General features: G+C 33.4%; 1 protein-coding gene across 1 annotated transcript; it reads left to right on the top strand.

Annotated features, from left to right (window-relative positions):
• Positions 1-3697: 3697 nt before the first annotated feature.
• Positions 3698-17803, top strand: LOC115879975. The gene is made up of 4 exons (XM_030897048.1): positions 3698-3789; positions 7617-7828; positions 16784-17008; positions 17572-17803. Exons 1-4 carry the CDS (start codon positions 3698-3700, stop codon positions 17763-17765), a joined length of 723 nt encoding a protein of 240 aa, XP_030752908.1. The 3' UTR covers positions 17766-17803.
• The last annotated feature ends 5220 nt before the right edge of the window (positions 17804-23023 follow it).

The following is a 23023-nucleotide window of genomic DNA, read 5'->3' as shown; positions in this document are numbered from 1 at the left end:
GGTTTCAATAGCATATAGCTCAGCTTGGAAGATCGTGGTGTGTTTTCCAAGACTGTAGTAGATCTCAGTCTTTGGACTGCTGCAGTAAATTCCTGCTCCAGATCCTTTTTCGTTTTTGGATCCGCCCGTGTACCAACACACTTCCGCGTGTCCACTTCCATGTGCTTAATACCTTAGTGACTTTAGTTTCAAACCTCCGCTTCGGTTTATTCTTTAAACTGTTGGCTTCTTCGATATAGGCTTTCTGGAGACTGAGCTGTAAATATATCTAATATAGCGGGAATACTATTTCCAGCAAAATGCCGTTTAACTATCGTAACCTTTACAAAAGTTGCGAGAATCATAACTATTTTATAAAAAATTACTTTATTTGCAAATTCTTATAAAGAAAATGTCACATCGAATTTGACAATGACACAATCACGTTTTTGCTGGTGTTTTAATTGTAGCTTTCTCTGGTCCGTATTATAAATTTTACTAGTTTGAAGGCAGGTTTTTGTAATTTAATTTTAATTGATTATTCCAAATAAAAATAAATTCTACACAAAAGTACAACTTTAACGTCTCTTCAAAAAAGTCTAATACAGCTTTTGCATAAAACCATTTGGGGAGATGATATTGGATTTTTTCAAAATTTACATGGGATTTCCAGTCCCGTGATCCGATGCACCACACGGTATAACTACCATTGAAGGAAAACCAATTATGTGGGACAGTAAATGAGAAGATTATAGCAACGAAATTATATAAAGACTATTTTATTATTTCTCAGATAATAATGGTGTCTCAGATAATAAGGTAGTCCATAATTTTTCTTTGCGCTCTCTCTTCGTTGTCGTTGAATTATAAAAATACAGTCAGTAGTGTTAGTTCACATCCATTTTTAAAATATATCTACGGAATTTTCTCGATTTAATTTGGTGTTATGATTTGTGTCAGCCACCAGTGGTCAATATGCGCGACTGATGAGGCCACCGGTAAGCTCTTACTTGAAGCTCGAGACTTGCTTCGTCGACAAGCATTGAGTCCTCTTTTTAACAGCCTCGGGTAAATTTACAAGAACTAAACCACCTCTAACACAAGAGTTATTTTTCTTTATAACAAATGACTTTCACAGAACTCAAAGAAAATACTTCTTCAGTTAATAGATCGTTGTTGATGGACACACATGGCGCCGAGCAAAAATTCCACAGTGTCCCGCTATCTCTACTACTAGTATGCTTTTGAATTCCTAAGAGGCTACCTGCAACCTTCGTAGATCTTGAAGATATTGCCGGAGAGAGCATAACGGAAGTCATTCCTTTCCTCAATGCCACAGACTAGTTACAAATTACAACAATTAATAATCCCATTATTCCATCCCTAGGGACAGGGTCTCAGAATGAGTGATATCAAAACGGCAATTCTTCTAATTGAAGTTCCACAAGTGGTCCGGTCCGCCACAGATATATAGAGAATATTTTATATTTAGACTTTTAAGAGTTTGAAGTTTTCCTTTATATCATATTTTTTATTTGTTTACACCGAAATTTATTTTTTTATATTACGTATAGATGTGTAAGTTTTCTTACGATAATAGAATTTCGTGAAAAAAAAAATATTCAGAAATAAATTCCAATAGCCTCAGGCGACAGGCTTGGCGAGACAAAGAAAAAATGAGATAAAATATTATTATGATAATATATACCCTGCAAGATTATTCCAGAATAATTTTAAATGGTTTTTTAATTTACTTTTTCGTCGGGAAAAAATGTTTTTCCTTATTTTGTTATCCAAAGCTTTCTTGCGTTTACCTTCTACGTTTACAAAATTAATTCAGTCCATTAAAAGATTTATTCTTTCCCGATTTTAATTAGCGAAATTTAAGAAAGTTAATGTAGCGTACTTTATTTTTAATTTCTTAAATTATACTTAAGAAACATGATGTTTTAAGGTACCTACCCAATGAATATTTGAGAAAATACCGAAAATATTTTGACATACAAAAAAAACTTGAAAATATTGTTCCTTTTTCAATTTTACAAAAGTGTACAAATGTAAGTTATCTACGGAAAAAATATCATTTTTAATCAATAGATTGTATATTGCATGGCAGGGGGTCCCCTTTCTTCAGTTATAACTGATCGGAGAGAGGTTTGGGCATTAGATACAGATACGACGGCGGTCTGTTCAACATAATAAGACTCAGGGCAAAAACACGTACAAAATTCATCACAGAACATCAATACGCTGATGACGCTGATGAACTAAAATTATGTGCACTCCTCCGGAAGATCACAACAATGCTATAAAAATCGGAGAAGAACTATTGGAATATGTAGCGGAATTCAATTACCTCGGCAATTTGATTCCAGAAAAGGCCAATATCTATGAAATTCAGCACAGGATTAGCAGCGCCTCAAGAGCATTCTGAAAATTAAAACACAGGGTTTTCTACAATCATGACTTGAGCACAAAAACGAAACTTACAGTGTACCGAGCAATAATAATTCCCACCATGTTATATGAAACGAAACCTGGGTGCCGATGCCGTACCGCCGACAGATTAACGCACTAAAGAAGTTGTAACAGAGACTTATGGATAATCTTAGACATTGTTGATTGTTGATAATCTTAGACGACTCTTAAGAATCAAATGGTTCCATCATGTCTCAAACGTATCGGTTCTTGAAAAAGCTAACTGCGAGAGAATTGGAGTCATGATTACAAAGTCCCGCTTAAGATGGGCTTGTTACGTATGCAAAATGCAAGACAACCGCATGCCACAATCTCTGCTTTACGGTGAGCTTGTAGACGGTAAGAGGAGGCCGGATGGACAACTCAAAAAGTACAAGGATATCTTCCACAAAAACTTAAAGGGGATTAGCAAGCAGAATGAGTGGGAGGAAGCAGCTTACAATATAACGGAATGGAAAAGAATTGTAAATTCAGTTAACAGCGACAAACAAAAAGTAAAGAGGCAGCAAAGCAATGAGATTTTTGAATGTCCGGAATGTGGTAGACAGATAACATTACGTATCGGGCTTTTCAGTCACAGAAAAGCTTATGAATGAAAACGCCTTGCGTTTATCTTCTGATGCGTGTCTACTCGTTAGCGGGTAATGGCAGTATGTATGTATGTATAACTCATCGTACAGTCTCAGAGCTAGCAAAAGCCAGTACCTCAGACGAAGTTGTACAGATTAGTTCTCCATATTCGAAACATAGGTTGCCTTTTAAGTTTATACAATCCCTTGTAATTAACAGCTTGTAAATAATCAAACAAGTGCGCCATTTAAATGGATATAAAATGGGAGACCGCAATATGACAATTCTCTGTTATGCCAACGACGCGACGCACGCTGTGCTATTCGCAGAAAACGAGGACGACCTCCAAAGACTAGAATATCGCTTCAATCTATTAGCAAAATCTTATAACATGATAATCTCTGCATCCAAAACAAAGATCATGACAACATCAAATATACCTATCAGATGCAAGATTGTTGTGGGTAACACAATAATACAGCAAGAAATGAAATTTAAATGTCTCGGCATAAAGTTATCCGGTTAAGGCGATATCGAAACAGAGGTAAGACAACAAACAACAAAAGCAATGAGAGTGCCTGGATGTCTGAACGAAACCATAGGGAAAAATAAATACATATGTGTCGAGGTCAAGTCAAGAATATAATACAAGGCTGTCGTCAGATCTATAATGACCTACACAGCAGAAACCAGGCCGGATATAGAAAAAATAAAAAAGATTCTTGGAAACAAGCGAAATGAAAATCCTTCCCAAAATCACAGGTAAAACGCTGCTAGATAGAGAACGAAGCGACAGCACAGGTGGGTAGCATCAATGCTACCCACCTGCTAGAAGACGCGAACGGAATGAACATTTAAGCCGAATGGACGAGGGAAGAATAGTAAGGTCAGTCGAGACAAATCACCGCTGGAAAGAAGTTCGGCAAGGCCAAGAAAAAGATGGTGTGATAAACCTTACCATCGATTGAAACTGAAGGCATGATGTGAAGAATAAACAGACAATCTGCCTAATATAGAGTAAGAAGAAGAAGAAGAAGAAGATAATCGCTTGTGTCTTTATTTGTACTGGACACGTTGTAGCATGCTTTTTTAAACTTGCTACCTTTTTTGATAATAGCCCTTTCTCTTTTTATTAGTTATTTATAAATTTCTCTTAATTAATTATAATATTTAAATATATTATGTCTTTATAATTATTTTATATATATTTAACAGCAGAGAGTGAGCTACGCAGTGTTGACAATTTCTTTTCAATTTATCTTTCTAATATTTTCCCCCCAAATACCTGGTTATTTGGTTTGTACGGCAACGTCGCTAAATTCAGTTTTCTGATGTCATTTTTGGATTGTCAAATCTTTGGAGGTTCATTTTGGTCGATGATTGTTCTTTTTGCCTCCGATCACCATCTTGGCGTGGTGATTGAGAGGAGATCGTTTTTTTGGTAGAATCCTTGCCTGTATCGTTCCTGTGGGGGTTACTAGTGGAATTTTTGGGTGCTGTTGAAGAATATTATAAATTTTTACAAGGGTTTGCCTGAACCAAAGTAGATTTTTTTTTGGTGTACCATGTAGCCAGATATTGGGTAAGTTAACTTAATCACATTTTTTGCCTTTTCTATTCTTATTCTTTTAATAATTTTCATTAGATTTGGACAATTTTGAAATGCATCCACTAATATTGTTAATTGTCAATGGTAGCTGGATGAGTTACCTAAAGTATCATACCTAAAATCCACAAATATTAATTTAAATATTGCCCACAGGGTTTTTTCTTTCCGGTTTTTACTTTTTCCTGGTTTTCCTTTTTTTGCTGTGGTGGTTTTATTTTTACATTCATTTGCCTGTGATCATATGATGTCGAGACATCCACCCTGTTTTCCAACTCAACAAAGATTTGTGGCCTTGCTGATGCAACTGTAGTACCAGGAGTTCACCCAATTCAACCCTGTCCAACATTGCCGTGCTCAGCTGCTGCTGTTGGTTAAGTGTTCATTGCGGAGACATTTTTTAACCAATATCAGCCGATTCTCGTTTTTTATCTAATGGTCAGAATTTAAATGTCAATTATGAGATATATACCCAAAAAAACATGTGCCTGTTACAGATACCCGTTAAATTTCATTATTCCGTATTTAATCCAATAATAAAAAATAACTTTTTTTTGTCGATCTTAATAGCCTACCATACCTATTGGTATGGTCGGCTAAAAAGTAGTTCCATATTGAGTATAAAGAGTATAAAGAGTGTCCCAATATTCCGTGGACATAGAACTACTAGGTATCTTTGGAATCAAGATAAGTTCATTTGACACAATTTACCTTTTACAAAAGTGCTTCGTTTGTCCGCTAGAGAGCATCAAAGTTTAAAAAACTATATTAAAATTTAATAAAACTTTAATTAAAAGCACAATAGGTTTTATGCTCCTCCATAATTTGATGTGACAAAAAACATTTTTTAGAAGTCAGCTTTGGAAAAATATTTCTTTCCTCAAAAGTATGTGCGGTGACTTTTTTACAAGCAAACAAAAAATGTAGTAAATACTGGAAGGACCATTTTACGAAAAAAAATCGATCGTCGGTTGTAGAATGTACAATGTTTAGGAGGGGAGTTAATCACCGCGACCTTACAGATCTATTGTTTGTTCCCCTTTCTTGAGTTATAACGAGTTATAACTCACCATACAGTCTCAGGGCTCTACCAAAAGCCAGTATCTGAGACGGCTCCACAGAGGCCAGCTCTCCATCCTCGACATAAGCCGTACCAAAGTTCATGGCACGAATGGTCGTCGTCTCGGCGCACTCAGTGATAAGGTGTTCTGTTTCCCCATTTTCTTCATCCCCAAGAATCTGCATTCGCCGTTGTTTCTCAGCTTCAGCCTACTGAGGTGTTTGTTGAGGCTACAGTGTCCTGTTAGAAACCCCGTGACAATTCGAAGATTGTTTTTACTTAAAAAATCAAGGAAAACATTTGATTTTTCTCGGTCGTAAGTTCTGAGGAATTTTTTCGAGTGTCTTAGACCGTTGGAGGATACCCATTCCAAGTTACGGATGGAGTCCTCCAGACTCTTCAGTTCAGCTTTCAGTTGGTTCCCGTTTGGAAAACAGAACGGTTCTGGTCCAGTTAGTGGAGTGTTCGCTCCTTTCCTAGCTAGATCATTTGTTTTTTCATTGCCTTCTATCCCTTGGTGAGCAGGCACCCAGGGTAAGAGGACTTTATTTTCTTTGCCTAATTTGTTGAGCTTCTCTAGGCATTCTTTGACCAACTTCGAATTGATGGTTACTGAGTTGATTGCGTTTAGTGCTGCTTGACTATCGGATAGGATGGCAATTTCCTGTTTTCGATAGTTCTAAGATAAATTGTATGCATCTTTCGATAGGGTAAATTTCTGCCTGAAGGATACTGGGGTAGGTGCCCATTGGTTTGGAGTATTTAGTTTTCGGCCCAAATACTCCTATCCCTGTCCCTGCTTCTTTGGTTTTGGAAGCATCAGTATACCACGTTATGGTATGGTCTTTTATATGCTGAGTAAGCGTTTCTTCCTTCCCAATCCTTTTTATTACACAATACTACAGTGAGATGTTTCTCAAAGTTATAAATTTTTGGTATGTCATCCACTGAGAGTTGGAGAAGTGGAATTTTGTTTTTGAGGGTGTTCTAAGCCTCTGACCTGAAAATTCTCCCAGTACTGTTTCTGTAAATGACCATTCCGGTCGTCGCCGTCGGTTAAGTTGGAAAATATTTATAGAAAAATTTCCGTAGAGGTGGGGGTAGTTTCCAACCTTTCCGTACTTTTTCTTGATGTTTGTGAATATCGAATGTTAAAGCACTTAGCTAAACATACACAATCTCATTCAAATCGGAATAACGGTTCTTAAAATATCTGAAAACAATTGTTTATTTTTTTAAAGTTTCATGTCCTTTAACGGAGAAACGAAGCACTTTTGCATAGAAGTAAATAGTGTCGAATGGACTTATTTTGATTCCAATAATAGATACGTAGTAGTTCTATGTCCACGGAATATTGAGACACCCTGTATTTCTTTTATATGTATTCAAACTTTCTTCTACTTCCAGCAAACAAAATTCATAATTACGGTTTTCAAATTCATCATTCAATACTTTTTTCATTTCACATATATTAATTTTTAAACCAAGATCTTTACCGCCAGTTTTCAATTGAACCGTATAAAAATGTCGATGATTAATGCATCTAGTTTAGCTAAACGAATCTAACACATTTACCTACTAATAGTAATTTCCATATAACAAATTAGTTCAATTTTGCAGACACGATAAACTGGCGTATTATTAAAAAACATCGCGTTTATAGCTGCTTTAGTATAATATATCACGCAACATTATTTAGGGTTGCTTACCATCCGTAAACCAATATAAAGCATACAGCTTTATATCATCGCCTTATTTAGTTCGGCTTTTCAATCAAAATTGTAGAAAAAAATCCGTTAAGTAGCTTGAGTAATATATATAAAGTTAGAACTGAATATATAGTGAATACGATGAGATTGTTTTATATTTCTGTTCTTGTGTGTTTCTTTGGTTGTTCGAAAGTACATAGTGCTGACTGGTTAGGGGATTGGAATCTGGAAAGGGTCTGGAGTTAGGGAATGGGGTAGTTTTAAAACTGGATCACAGTAAAAAAGGAAGAGACTTACCATTGTTAGAAAGAGTGTTGGTGGATTTTAGTATTAGTGATAGCATGGGCGTGAGCATTGGTAAAGTGAACGATGACGGAGTTGCTATGGATTTTTATTATCAGAATAATGATGGTTATAATAGGGAAGGTAAGTTAATACTTGATGATTTTTTTGTTTGTTTGCATTTAATTTCTCTAACGCCGTAATATTTAAACTAAATAGTTTGAAACTTTAAAAATTGATTTAGTCAGTATTTAATAATGTTCATTTTTACAATTTGAGTTTAACGTTCTATGTTGATTTCTCCGAAAGTGAATATATGGAATAATTCATTATTTTTATAATGGCAGCATAGATGCAGCCTAACTTAAAAAAAATATATTGACTACAGAATATGTGCAATTATTTTTGGAAAATTTCATATTTAACATTTAAAATAACCTTTAGTAACAGATTTTTTTATATATTTTAATGGTGTCTTGGTATATATGATTTATTAAAGTTTGTTCCATAATAAGCAACTAAATCTAGTTTTGTGTTGTTATATGTTTTCTGATATATCATTATTCAGAGCTTTTCAAAAATATTTAGAAATTGAAATAGTATTTTTCTTAATATTTGGATAGATCCTATTTCGTCTTATTCTTATTAAAATGTCTATTATTTTCAGACATATTCTATACAAAGCTTGGAAAATAATAACATTTTGACATAATAAATACATATTGTAAAAGTATTTTTAGAATTGAACCTTCCTTTTTTACAAAAACACTCAAATCAACTCACGTTGAAACTTATTAAAAGTTCGGTGTGGAAATAACTGGACTAACTCTCAAAAGTTACACAAACGCATTTTATAGCTTTATTAATTTATATTATATAAATTGCTGACTAAAGTATCTAAATAATATAATGTACAGCAATTGATTCTGTTTTAAGGCCCATTTGGAGGTAAAAATTTAAAATAAGTGCTTATATTCTTACAAACGGCAACCAAAACATACTTTTGGCATTGCTGATAACTTATATGTTTCCACATAGAACGTGACTATGAGTAATCGCAAAACAATTTCCGATGCACGTGATCAATTTTGAGTGACAAGCGATGGCTACAGCGCTGCCAGATTGTAAAAAAGTAAAGATTTCAGTTAACGTCTCCTTTTTGCTGCCAGGGCTAATCTGGACGGGGCCTATTTTGTTTACGCGGAATCCGAACCGCGGTCCTCGGCCATATCACGGTCAATGGCCTACCCCGACTTGGCAAGTGTCTAAATCGACTCTTACTCACGAGATATCCGATCTCAACCGGCCTCGAACCGGCGTGAATGAGCAGTGTGTGTCAATAGATTTTACACTTTTGCCTTTTTTTTTGGACAACAGCACGATACAGAGTTTCGAACCGGTCACCCGTCCATCCACTAGTATCGCCTTACGCCGCTTACCTTCGGTGCTCTAATGGGAACCGGTGTTTCGACGTAGCTGGGCCGTTGCCAAGATTGTGATGGAGTTATGAGATGAATCCAAATTTAACAGTGACTTTCTTTTATAGCTTATTTTACTTATTACAAATTGGCAAAAACCAGTCCATTATGACGATTATTCTAAGCGTTATTATGGGTTATTTATTTTTTTTTATTGATGTACATCTCTTACAACGCCATAAGTAGGGGAAAACCGCTATGAAGTGGACATATTATTAAAAGGAGTTATATTAATTATTAATAGATAATGAAATTAATTAAAAACTACATAGTTTGAAAGCTTCATCAATATGCTTTTAAAATATATTACTAAATTTATTTTGGAAATATTGTAATTGGGAGTAATATCTAAGTTTGAAAAAGTTGCTTTGTCCATTTCAAAACATCGATGTATTGGAATGGACAGTAGTGGTTATGAAAAGAACATTTATGTTAAAAGACATTAATTGCTTCAAAAATAACTTTAATTTAAACAAACTATATCTTAAGAGCAGTTATTACAATAAAAATTTCGAATACCCTGAATACCACATGTTTCATGTGCCCAAGAAGAACATAAGAAACACTTTAACTAGTCTGCTTTGGTACATTGATACGCTTTCTTGCAACAGACACAATTATCTTTATTTATTACGTTATTGTTTTCGTGAGGTTGAGTGTTGGGTTCTCTGTTTTCTCTTGGTATAAATTGGCATAGAGGAACTTTTTTACTTGACTGTTCACTATCATTAAGTTTCTACCGGTGGAAGTAATTCACATCCAAAAATCCTTCTTCCGTCATTCAACCACTTGGATTGGAAATTCCTTTTGCGACACTAGGCCCTTCTTTCAGCATAATTTCCTTAAAATGCACTCTGGGAAATATAAAAACGGGAGGAATTGTTCCTCCAGAGGCATTAATAAATCCAAGCATCGTAACTAAATTACCTCTTTCGACTGAAGTCACTTGCCCGACCTGTTTTGAACCCCTAGTTGCTAAAACTTTTGGAGGATTTGTAACCGTTAGACAGCCGGTTTCGTCTAAATTCCAAATCATATGGGGCTTAAATTTATGTTTTTCCAGAGCTCGCTCCAAATTGCTATAAAAATTACTGACATTCGTTGGATTGAATGAAGTCGCTCTAGAGAGAGAAGTGTTTTCTGGGTTTTCTTAAATTTAATGTTGAATTTCTTTTCATAAAACCAAGTAGCCAGTCTTTTGATGTCATCTTCTTTTTTTTTCCAAGGTTTCTGTAAAATTCACTGAGCCTTTGCATACTGGTAGGCAAGTTAAGGAACAAGGGACTTGCACGGTTGTGAGACCATAACACATCTTTGATGATGTTTTCAGATAATCAACCAATAATTTTTCCTGTTCAAGGGAGAAAATACGTTTATTAACTATGTTAGGTCGATGACGATAATCTTCCTTCTGAGTTCTAGCTCTTTTACAAATTGAAGCTAAGTAAGGTTTGGAAAAGTTATGGGCTGCCGCTACCGACCGGATAGATTGATTTTTATCAAAAACTTCACTGGCTGGTCGTAACCTTTTCTTTCGTGTAGAAATATTGATCTGAAAAATAAACAACTAATTTTAATGAAAAGTTTAAAAATTATCTACTATTCCTTAACAAACTTGTCACAAAGCCTTGAAAAGGACATGTAGTATTGAAACGGACACGTCCATTTCAATACGGCGTCTTTTGTCCATTTCAAGACAACACCCACTTAACCACTAAATGACAATATAAAGTGTAAATAGAGAAATATTTTATACGGTCTAAACCTTCATTTGTGTACTATAATAACTTAGTTTTAAACTTATTAATCTGAATTTGACAAAATTTCAATAGCTTACCTGTGACATAGTTCGATATTTTCACAAAGAAAATTAGTTTTTTAACACCTAATATTAAAATTCTTGCCGCCGAGACACGATCAGCCAATTCAGCCCGCAATTTTGGTGGTAATGGAAGCGGCGCGCGGGGTTGCCAAATGTAACCGTAAAAGTTTCGGCTATTCAATCAAATAGGACTTAAGACAAATGTCCGTTTCAACACCCGTCCGTTTCATAGCGGTTTTCCCCTAGTAATAACAAGTAAGAGGGTGCTATTAATGCAAACTAATAATCACAGAATTTAATAAAAACTAACGTAGAAATAGATTTGAAAGTGGTGTAATGTGCTTATCAATCAAACTTACTTCTCTGACTGTAGTCAAGGGTAATAAAGGACCTTTATCGTCACGTTCTCGCTCAAAATAGTTTATCAGGGAAGTTAAAAGCTGTTTCAATGCTTCGGCATATTTTCAGCACACAATTTCAAGAAATGCAATACAAAAACTCGAAAATTTAGTTCTTAAAAGAACTGTTTGTGCTTAAAAGTACAATTTTTAAAAACAGACTATGAAAATATGCAAAAAAACGAGAATTCTCGCAAAGATTCAAAAACAACACGATATTATACAAAATAATGACTGACATTAGGATAATTGTCAAATAATAAACGACAACCTTGCTGAAAACGGCGCAATGTGACCAACATAGCGATAATAAAATTCGGTTTAAACTAGTTTTTGCAGCTTTATTCTAATTAAAATATCTGTTACAATCATTTGCTCTATAAAGTAAAATGAAGAGCTGCTCGGCATCTTAAATTATACAACAAATTTAAACATTTTTGCCAAAATTTCATTTAGTCAAGTTTATAGACTTTAGTGTCAATGTCGATATGATTGATGACGTGCATCGGAAAATGTTTTGCGATTACACAAATTGTCATTGTCAAGTTAATGACATTTAAACATTTAAGGCGCGTTTACGAATACAAATATGCGTCGTCAGTGATTTCGTATACACTGCAAAAAAACTACAATAGAAAAATATACGATAAAACATAGTAGCCACACTTATTAAAATTATGTAAAGTCGTATGGTTTTATATGTCATCAACATCCGCCGTTTTGATGTCAAACGCAGTGTTATTATCTAGACTACTGCAGATAAAGTAATTTTCCCATCTCTGTACCAGACTCGAAAACTTTTTAGATTATCCCCGTAGTTTTTTTTTCATATTGCAATGTTCCAACTTCTAAAATTGTTTTTCCATTAAAATTCAAATTGTTGTAAGTTCTTTGATAGATAGTTATGATTTTCTAATGATAGCTAGTTTTCTGTCTCATAATTTCCAGAATAGAATTGTATTTATGCAAAATTAGCAGTATATCTGTAAATTTATTTGGTTCTATTTATATTGCATGGTCTGAATTGGCATTCCAGTGTTTAATACAAAAACTGACTGTATAAAGCTTTAGCTGATAGTTTCATACTTGTTTATAGGCGGGTAATCAATACAGATACAGCAATAGCAATAGTATACAGATACAGCAATAGCAATAGTATACCAAGGATTATACTGATCAACGTGAAAAACGGATACCTCAACATTTTCGTGTATTTTAAAATTGACTTTAAGATGACTTCTCCCATCTCTCTATTATACGAGGAAAATATTATATAAATATTATAAAAATAATAATACTCGTAATAATACATAGATTTTGTTTTTGGTCCTAATCAACACACCTTTAAAACAGCGTTTATTGTTTTGTACTACTGTAACTGTCATTGAAAAGTTTTATTATTATTATTATTTGTTGGCGGTTACTCTAGTAGAGACGGTTTTATGTGTACTAGGTTTTATTACTATGTACTATGTACCATAGCCTACTATGTCCAATTGAAGCAACAATAGCCGATAAAACTCCTAGACTGAAAACCATCATTAATAGAGTAACTGCCAACAAACAATAATAGTTTGACATTTCACTGACATTACAGGAACAATTAATTACCTACTGCTTCATATGCCTGTCGATTAGGACAAAAAAGGATGTTTTAAATGCCACAATTGATATTAATATTTACTATTTCTTTGCAAAATAAATTGCAATACTTACAACTACTTGATATTTGCTTTTGTGATTAGTTGTCAAATGTTAGAATTAATTTTGGCGTCTAATGTGATATGGAATTTCATTATAGGCTTCAATGAAATCAGTTCAGAACGTTTATATAGTTATTTTTTATACACGACGATAAAATGGTATTTTACCGTCTACCGAAAAAATTAATTTATTAATAAATTAATTAATTTCGGGAGACGATAATGCAATTTTATCATCGTGTATAAAACAATATATTTTCCATAGCGAGTTACGTTTAAAAAAATATTCAGAAATTATTATGTCAAGGAATTTATTACGAGTAGAAAAAATATTGTGCTGGATTGGCGCTGGTTTCTATGTAATTTGACAAATAAATAAAGCTGTCTTTTTAGCTGTCAGTTTTGAGTCAATATTTTTTAATTCTCCTTCGTGTCGATTGCTGATTGAATTGGAGCCAAAAATGACTCAAATATATAATAGAAGAAATAAGAAAATTACAAACAGATATTCAGGCTGAGGCGACAGACGCCATATCCAAACTACTTCCATTTAAATCCCGAAACTTATGAAAAGGAATACAAAAATTTTCAAAAATGGAAGCAATTAAAAAACGTGCGAGAAGAAATAAAGTTTTTAACCTATATCATTTAATCTACCCTTGCGGTTAAAGTACTATTATATCTACTATTTTTGATAGATATAAGTCAATTTTAACACTTGCTATGGAAAAAATAATACTATATGACACCTTTTGGAGATTATCTGGTAAAATTTGAAGGTGACTAACAAAGCTTTTGAAGATTGATTGATTGATGAAAATAAAATGGAAATTACTGCGTATAATATAAATTGTTCCACCACTACTCCAGTCTTAATATTTGAACCGTTTTACTTCTTTATCACTGTTTATAGGGCACTTAAGAAAATTGAACTTTAACCAAACCGAAATAGAGGTTTCTGCCAGACGACTTCAGATTAATTAACACTTCAAGGTAGTCCTTTTGTCATTGTAATCAATCAAGATTTCCATCTTTGCTTTTAATTTCGGTTACTGTTTGGTTTATCAAGAAAAGAGATTATTAAAATTATATCGATTTCTATAAATTAGAGTAATGAATAAAATCGAAATTAACCCATTCGACGCCAAACTTTAAAAATTAATTTTTGTAACATTTCTGCCTATAGTTTAATTCTTTAAGCCTTGAAAAAATATTGAAAAGAAAATGAAAAACTGTTGCAAATTTGGAACTTGGATACATCTAAGTATTGGTAACACTGAATGCAAAATTTATGGAATATAGTAATTATTTATTGTTAATTCTTCATTTTTACATACTACATAGAAACACGTTCATGAAACTGTTTAAAACAATCGAGCAGATGCATATTAACATTACATATGCCGCAACCAAATGTAGTATTTTTTACACACTTTACATCTATTCTGCTTTACGCTATTTGGGAAATGCAGAACCGACAAATTACGAGAAACAGCATCTGAACCATTTCGAAATAATATATAGTTGAACTGGCTCTTCCTTGTTTGCTCTCTTGGTGTCTTAGAAGTAAATATGATGACACATAGTATCTGATAAATCCTAATAAAGGTATGATTTCGAAGACGACGACAGCGACAAGCCACCGCGACAGACGACAACGACAGGCGACAGTGTCGTTTGTCGCTGTCGTCATATCATTGTCGATGTCGACGACAATATGAGCGAGATCCACGATGTAGTTGTCAGTGTTTATATGACGTTCGCGAAGTAGTTATAATAATTAATAAATATGTCTGATTACGTGATTGATAAAAATGTGTTACTTGAATTACTGATGGAAGATGATGAAGAGGACGAAATATTATTGTTACTTGTTGCAAAGAAAAGACGAAAACCCATTTTACCTCTGTTTAAAAACAGACCTAGGAAAGGAAGTTATTCTCTACTCATAAAAAACATTTATTCAGCGACTCCATACTACGAGTAGTGTCACAAACAGATATTTACATACTAAATTAATTAATTTGTCTTCTTCCTCCCCGGTAAAATCCATTTTTGTCAAAAATCTGCGTGTGCATATGAATAACGACACGACAGTACTGGACAAATACCGGTAGCTTCGTCGGTCGCTTAGACAACATGTTGGATAAAAACTGTCGCGCGACACCGCTCGTCGGACTCTGACGTTACTTCATTTGATTTTAAAAGATCAGTGGAATCGCAACACAATAACGACAGGTGTCGCTGTCGTCTGTCGCGATCGCTTGTCGCTGTCGCCGTCTTCGTAATCACACCTTAAGTCAAGGGTTTTGGAATTTCTTAAAAATTCCTCAGTACTAGGTTGCTCTTTTTCTTCGCATCTTCGGAAATTCTGTATAAAATCCATGCATTGGAGACCGAGGCACATAACAAGTATATAAAAACTTGCCACCACCATTTATTGCAGTTCCGGACGATAGTTGGAAATATTTCTATCCATCAAATCCGTACCACCCATATGAGTGTTGTACTGGTGAATTGCATGTGCCATTTCTACCGTAATATATTTTTTTTTCTGCAGCAGAATAACGTCGTGCTAATTTAGTTGGATGTAAATCAAACAAACATTCTTTGTTGAATTTACGTATGCATCCATAGAACCTCTGGGCAATTTCTTCATTTTTGATTTAGTCAGCGGGCATTTCCCCAACCGATTTTGTCTGATAGTGCCAGTGCATCCGAAATCCATGTTGCTTAACTTTTGTATCAATGGTAGTCCAGTGAAAAAGTTGTCTATCTGCGAAAGTTCCCACAACAGATGCCCCTAGTCCAATATCGCTATTTCCTAGCACCGTTCCTTTTCCTTGATATGGTTCAGTATTTACTAGATACCCATTTGACACATTCTGTGACCAAAATTTGAAACCCTATCTAATAGGCTTCCCTTGAATTCTCTTCTTGCAGCTATGGTGACTATAGTATGGCACCCACCATCGAATCATCGATGGCTATTGGGGTATTCTGAGCAAGTGGCGTATATTTCATAAATACCGTGTTCAGGTGTCTGATAGCAAATTTGTTATTTGGTGGTAGCTCGGCGTTGTTGGTAAAATGAAAAGTACAATGCAATAGATGTAGCCATGTTCCATTATTGGAACATAACAAAAAGAGAGATTGAGAGATAAAAATAATAACACAATATTTATTCTGTTTACACTTATTCGTGGTATAGATGTGAATACTCCTTTACAACACAATGAAACCAAATATTATTTAATGATACGCTGCACGGTATCCAGCTATGAAAATTTAGTATTAGCGTCCTTGTAGAAATTTCAGTTTAACTAAGCCCTATTATGTTCTGCTGCAAGCTAACCTCAAAAATTCATGATCAACATGTGTTTTGGTTGTCCTTGAATATACGTTATAATAGAAATGTAATACGACTCCATTTAGTAGACAGTAGCAAAAACAAGAGATGTTCCAATTTTTGAACATGGCTTCGAATGGGTTAATAATCAAAAATTAATTCTCAAACTCATAAAAAGAAACCATAACCAATGAATTATCATGATTTTATATAATGTTGTCTAGGTGCAACATATTTGGAAGAAACTGTTTCTTAGAATATATTTCACTATATTTTTTTAATAAATAACAATACCTATTAAATTTATATACTAATATTTCTCAATATTATGCATTTTTATATATTTTAGCTCGAAAGAAGAAGGGAATGGACAGGTACATCATTCCTATGGTACTTGGTTACAAGACAGCTTTGATTGCATCAATTTTTCTCGGATTAATCAAGCTAATGGCAATAAAAGCTCTCATTTTAGCTAAGGCAGCCTTAATATTGTCATTAATTGTATTGATTACTAAACTAAAATCAAATAAAGAACAAGAGCTTATTGGTACTTATTGGAGTGTACCTACTACAGGTACGAAGAAAATATAGTGTCTACAAAAATCTATTCTTTAAATGCGTTCAAAATTAAAAATTTGCAAATAATGGAATTAAAGTCAATTTAAATATATTAATAATTCATATTTATAAAAAATTCCTCTAACACTGTGGCGGATTCATCTCTTCAAAAAATTCTATGGTTATTCGCCATTACTTAAAGAAAATATAGCTACAAAATAAAATAGTTATTTTATGTAAACACTGCTGTGTTAATCCAATGGAGACGAACTTGGCAGCAGTGATTTACTAATACGAGTAGTCAAATTTGCCTAACAGATAAAAAATGCTTATCGTTTCGGGAAGTATATCTCTTCGGAAGCCAAAAAACCCAAAGAACAAAGAAAAAACTATTTTATATACTAAATTCAAGAACACTTTTTTTCAGCAGATATGTCTATTAAACACTGTTAAAAATACTAGGACTATAAAAATTAGGAAATATATAACTTTTTTGAATAGAATTCATAATTAATTTTAACCACTTCAGATGTTCACTCTCCTCTGTTAAAAAAACTAATCAAAATATTCTGATTTTAGGGTTTTCGGCAGGTGGCCATCAACCAATGCGAGCTGCTGCTCAAGCAAGTAATGTGTATCCTGAAGTATTATATACTCCAACTGATAATAGCAATGTAATGATGAATCCTATGTTCCCTCATGGACCTGGAGTGCAAGCAGTTCATAGTATGCGCAGCTTACAAAGCTCAGAACAAAGTAGTGGTCATAACTAAGTATAAAACAAATAACATTAAACGATTTATACGAAAAATAAAAAAATAAAATAAGATACAAAGTTAGTTTATAATTTTTTATCTTTTTTTTTTAATTAGTTATAATTTTCAATACGGTCATAATTTGGAATACAGATTGTCATATGTTTTTCACTATTACATATGCTTTATTGAAAAATTCTTTGTAAATATTTCTTTTTCATGTGTAAAAAAGCAACAAAACCAGAATTAAATTATTCATAATCAAATTTGAAAACAAAGTAAAAGATTCCTCGACCATTTGGAAAAAGATATATGGAATTCTATAAATATAATTGTTATAAAAAATGATGTAGATATAAAATTCTATACATGCATTTTTATATAATATTGTTATAAATGTATAGAAAATTTATAAGCACATCAAATTTAGTTAAATTACTAAATTAGAATATATACAACAAACATTAATTTGAATTAATGAATTAGACTAAATTTGAATGCAAACACCCTCAACTGAAAGAGCAACTAAAATATATATGTTAGCAGCATTGAGTCAAAAGAAATAAGCCGCTTGATGATGTTTCCTCGTGTATGGAATAAAGAAATGAGAGTATATTTAGAAAATATGACTTATAAATCTCTTCTATAAAAGATATTTTTGTTTCAATAATTTTTAAAGCAGAAAAATAAGACCCTTATAATGTTTTTATTTGTAAAACCGAATGAACTATCAAAAATACTATTATTCTCTTTAGGTAACAAAATAAGATTTATGGAAAAGGATATCAACAAAACTATCAGATAATTTTCATTTGGTCACTATTTACTACTTTACTAACAGTTTAACACAATAAGAACTGAAAAAGAACATAAAAAAAAGAAAACAAAAACGGCAAAAAAAAGAAAAAAAAAATATAATTATATATATATTAAAAATATATCAGAAAAACTCTTTAGCAAATACAACAACTTGGCTTTTGTCGTGCCAATGGATTGCCAATTTGGTATTGTCAAAAAACATAGAATTGTACAACCCCGCGCTATAAAGCGATTAGTGAAAAAATTCACTACAAAATATGTTTGATATTGAAGATAAACTGATTTTTTCTATACCGTTTGTCTCATTTTTACCGCGTGGTCTAAACATCCCAATCAATATACCTTTTAGGCATTAATTTTTTGCTTCTTGTATTTTGTTTATTATTTATATAAATCCTACCAAGCCTTCAGCTCCATCTACGGTAACATAGATGAAGCAAGCAAATATACCTATAGTTCATATCAACTGAACTTTTAGTCGTGTGATTAAGCTTGGCCGGCACAACGTTGCCCCCTTTGACAAATTTTCTTTTAATCAAAATATTTTAGGAATCAAAAATAAATATATGTATAAACAGTTAGTTATTATTTAAATCATCAAAACTCACCTTCTTAACAGCACTTAATGGATACAAAGGGCCATGACTACCGCTTTCCCGTTCAAAATAGTTTAATATAGTTGCGACGGGTTTTTTAAGGGTAAAGCTATGTTGTAATTTTCGCATTATAGGCCAGTCAAATAAGGTCTATTATTGGGGGTCACTTGGAAAAAATTGTTGGAAAGCTAATTATGGTCTTGATTTGTTCAGTTGTCATGAAAGATAAGTATCCTAGTTTTGCACGGTTGCTAGACAGCCGCTCGACTTAGGAGGACCCAAAGATGGTAAAATTCTTTGACTTTTTCCAGATACCTATTTCGTAACCTATAATTCCGAAATGTTGCGTTCTAATCAATATTTTACTATTACAAAAATTAAAGACCATTAAATTCTGTGCATAATGAGTATTAATTCGTTCAATTCCAGTAGTATGGCAGAAATCGAAAGATGAGGAATGGTGATATTTACCAATTTTGCTGATAAACGCATTAAAGTGACATTCAAACGTTCGTCACACGGAAATGATCATTGTAAATAATAAACCATAACAAATTTTTGCTTTCCGTCCAACTCTCAACGAAATTACTTAAGAAGTAATATTCTAAATTAAACTAATACATACGTACATTATACGAAGCATTCTTCTTACTTCACAATCATCACAAATCCTTCATTGAAATAGAAACATAAAAAAATAAAAGTTTTTTTTTTGTAAAATACCTCTGCGTCTAATCCAGACGCAAACTAGCTTGTCAATAACTTTTTACTTGTAAAATAAATTTGCCAAACGAAATGTTGTGTTCGGTAAAATTATTTCACGAGTAAAAAAGCAACTCACAAGCTAGTTTGCGTCTGCATTCTACGCAGCGTTGTTTTACCAAAAAATAATTTAATTTTTAGGTTGCTTTTCGAATGGCATTTTTTCAAGGAATCATGGCATATTCTTACAAATACGCTTTTAAGTCGCGGGCCCATAGTCGCTTACATTTGGCTAACGAATCTCTTTCAAAACTGACTTGTTATTGTTTGACATTTTGACAGGAATCGTGATATCATCTTCTCCTTAATCTGTAACATAAAACGCGAATTGGGCCTTACTGCGTCAAGAGCATATGAAGCAAATGTAATATATACCTGACTGATCTAGATCTTCATTGAACAAGTGCGCGTCATTAATGAGGACAAGCGAGATGTCATCATCATCGGGCGCATTTGGGCATGAATGTCATATGTTCTTACTGGTTTCTGGGGAGCCTGAATGTCTTTCTGGTCCCCTAATGGTTTCTGACAACTGCAGCAACCTCGGCATTCCGTAGAACACTTGTAGGACACGCTATTAAGTATAGTTCTGGAGGTGCTACTTCCTTCATAGTAAGCCGTATTTTGTTGTTTTTCATCCCCACTCGGGAGGATTTTTAGCCTGTCCTAACCACGTCTGGACTTGGTGATCGTCTGGCAATCATATATCAGCATCTTCCTCTGCTACTTTTACAATAAATCCTTCATCATCTAGCTTTTTATGGAGCATGCTAACTAGACGTTTTTTTATTACGGTCGTTGGATAAGAAATCTTCTTTGGAAGTGGTAAAACTGGTAAAAATAACTATTTTTAAGCATCAGTTTTAGCTATGCTAGTGATCCGAATTGAACGAATTGATACTCATTCTACGCAGAATTGTTGGACGACGGAACACTGTACCGTTTTTTTAAAACATTATCACTGCGAACGGCAGCTTTTTGTTGGTAGAGCAGTCGTGGATAAGGTATTTCACTGGAAAGAAACTAATTAACAATAATAACTCGAAATTATAAATATTGGGCGCCAGGCATGTACAGAGAAAGAAAACACAGTTGTATATTACTTAAAACTAATGACTATATTTATTCATGATGTTCTTAGATGGTACATGACATTGTAGAGTTATAAGAAAAATGTTTGACTGCAAGGTCTGTTAGTAAAAACTTTTAAGCTAATTTTTATCATAACACAATTCATTTAAACCAAAAACTCGTAATACAAAACTAAAGTGTCATAATGAATGACAATGGCAGGAAATAAATAAATAAATATGGCAACTTGACATTTTTTACAGCAGAGCTACCACCTGAATCCCCAGCGGGAAATTTAAATTCGAGTTAGTCAGCCTGGCGCCGCATACATCCATGGTTGGCAACAATGCATTTAAAAATCAAAACAGTGTCAAAGAAAAAGACGTCAAATAAGCATATGCCTCTGATGTGTTTCTCAACAAGAATAAAGAGAATTTCCTTTCCATGTAGGTTATAAGATTATAAAAAGTTTTAGGCCTTTTTTATATTCACGAAGCTGTAAACCAAACATAGTGTTATATTTAAAAAGCTTTTTTGCTTTTAAACAAAAACAACAAAATCTCGGGCATAATCCCTATTTTTTACCTAAATATAATTTAATTATTCAGATTTGCGTGTAAGCGAAGAAAAACGCACATAAAAGAAGATTTTAAGATTAACTTTGGAACTTTATTAAAGCCGAAAAACAACACCAGATCGTTGGTTCATTTCAAATTTTATTTTTGTAGGGTGTGGTATCATCAAAAACAAAATAAGTGTAATAACAGGCTCGCAATTAATTCGAAAAACTTGTTTTTTCTTTTTGTTTCATTTACGTTTATGTTTTTTCTCCTCGTTTAATTATCGGGAATGCTTTCTTTGATGTTTTTTTTATGATGTTATTTCTGTTGTTTCTAATTTCCTTTTATTCCTTTCAGTGAGTCGCCATGTTTCACATCCATAGAGTACCTAATATGCTTTTAACTAGTGTCTCGCATATATTATATTTCCTGTTCTTTGTAATTTCATTGCTCCATAAAATGCCATTTATGTATCTGATAACTCTTCGTGCCTGTATTAATTACTCTGTTGTTTATTTCTCTATCGTCCATTCCATCTCCTGTAAATATCGAACCCAGGTACCTGTAATCTTCACATGCCCTAATTTCCATATTATTGTCCAAAATAAGATTTTCTGTATTGGCTCCAATTGGGAGGTATTTCGTTTTTTCTGTATTTACTGTGAGACCCCATTTAGCATATTTTTGTCATCTGTGTCGTTTGCAATTATGGCCTAGTCGTCTGCAAATTGTAAGGTGTATATTATGTCATTTAGTTCTATACTCATTCCGTTACATTTTCTAGTCAATAGATGTAAGGCCTTGTCAATGTAAATTTTAATTAGTGTTGGGGATATACAGCAACCCTGTCGGGGCTCCTTAGTGATAGCAATTTCCTCTGAGAGACCGTTGACCATTTTTATTTGTGATTTTCCTCCATGGTAAAGATTTTGTACAGCTTTTATCAGAGCTGCGTTAAATCTGGATTAGTGCAATACTTCCCATAATTTTGTTATTGGCACTGTATCATATGCTTTTTGTAGATCGATGAATGTTATATGAACTTCCTGGTTAATTGCAGATTTCTTCTCGATGATCTGTTTCAATGCAAAGATACTATCTGTACATGATCTTCCGCCTCTGAAATCATTCTGCTCTTCTTCTTCGTAGCTGGATAACCTCATAACTTCTTATAATTCTAACCTCAAAAACTTCGTAAAAATCCGTAAAAATTCAGGAAAATGTAGTAGGAAAAAATAAAAAAAAATGTTTTTTATGTATAACACTATAACCTAATGTAAATGGGCTTGATAAACTCAAAACATCCTTCAGAATTGAGCTAGCATGTCTCATATTTTTTCTAACCTCAAAAAACCTACCACAAGTTATGATTTTTGAATATCGCAAGGATCTTCACTAAAACCGGTATAAGGTTTTTTTTGGTCGCTGAGCACGAATCTGACGTCGGATTGGCAGAATTCAAAATGGC

The sequence above is a fragment of the Sitophilus oryzae genome, unplaced genomic scaffold (genome assembly GCF_002938485.1).
Source record: "Sitophilus oryzae breed Bouriz unplaced genomic scaffold, Soryzae_2.0 scaffold_1603_pilon_pilon, whole genome shotgun sequence".
In the NCBI taxonomy this organism is placed as follows: Eukaryota; Metazoa; Arthropoda; class Insecta; order Coleoptera; family Curculionidae; genus Sitophilus; species Sitophilus oryzae.
This window is presented reverse-complemented; position numbering and strand designations above follow the sequence as displayed.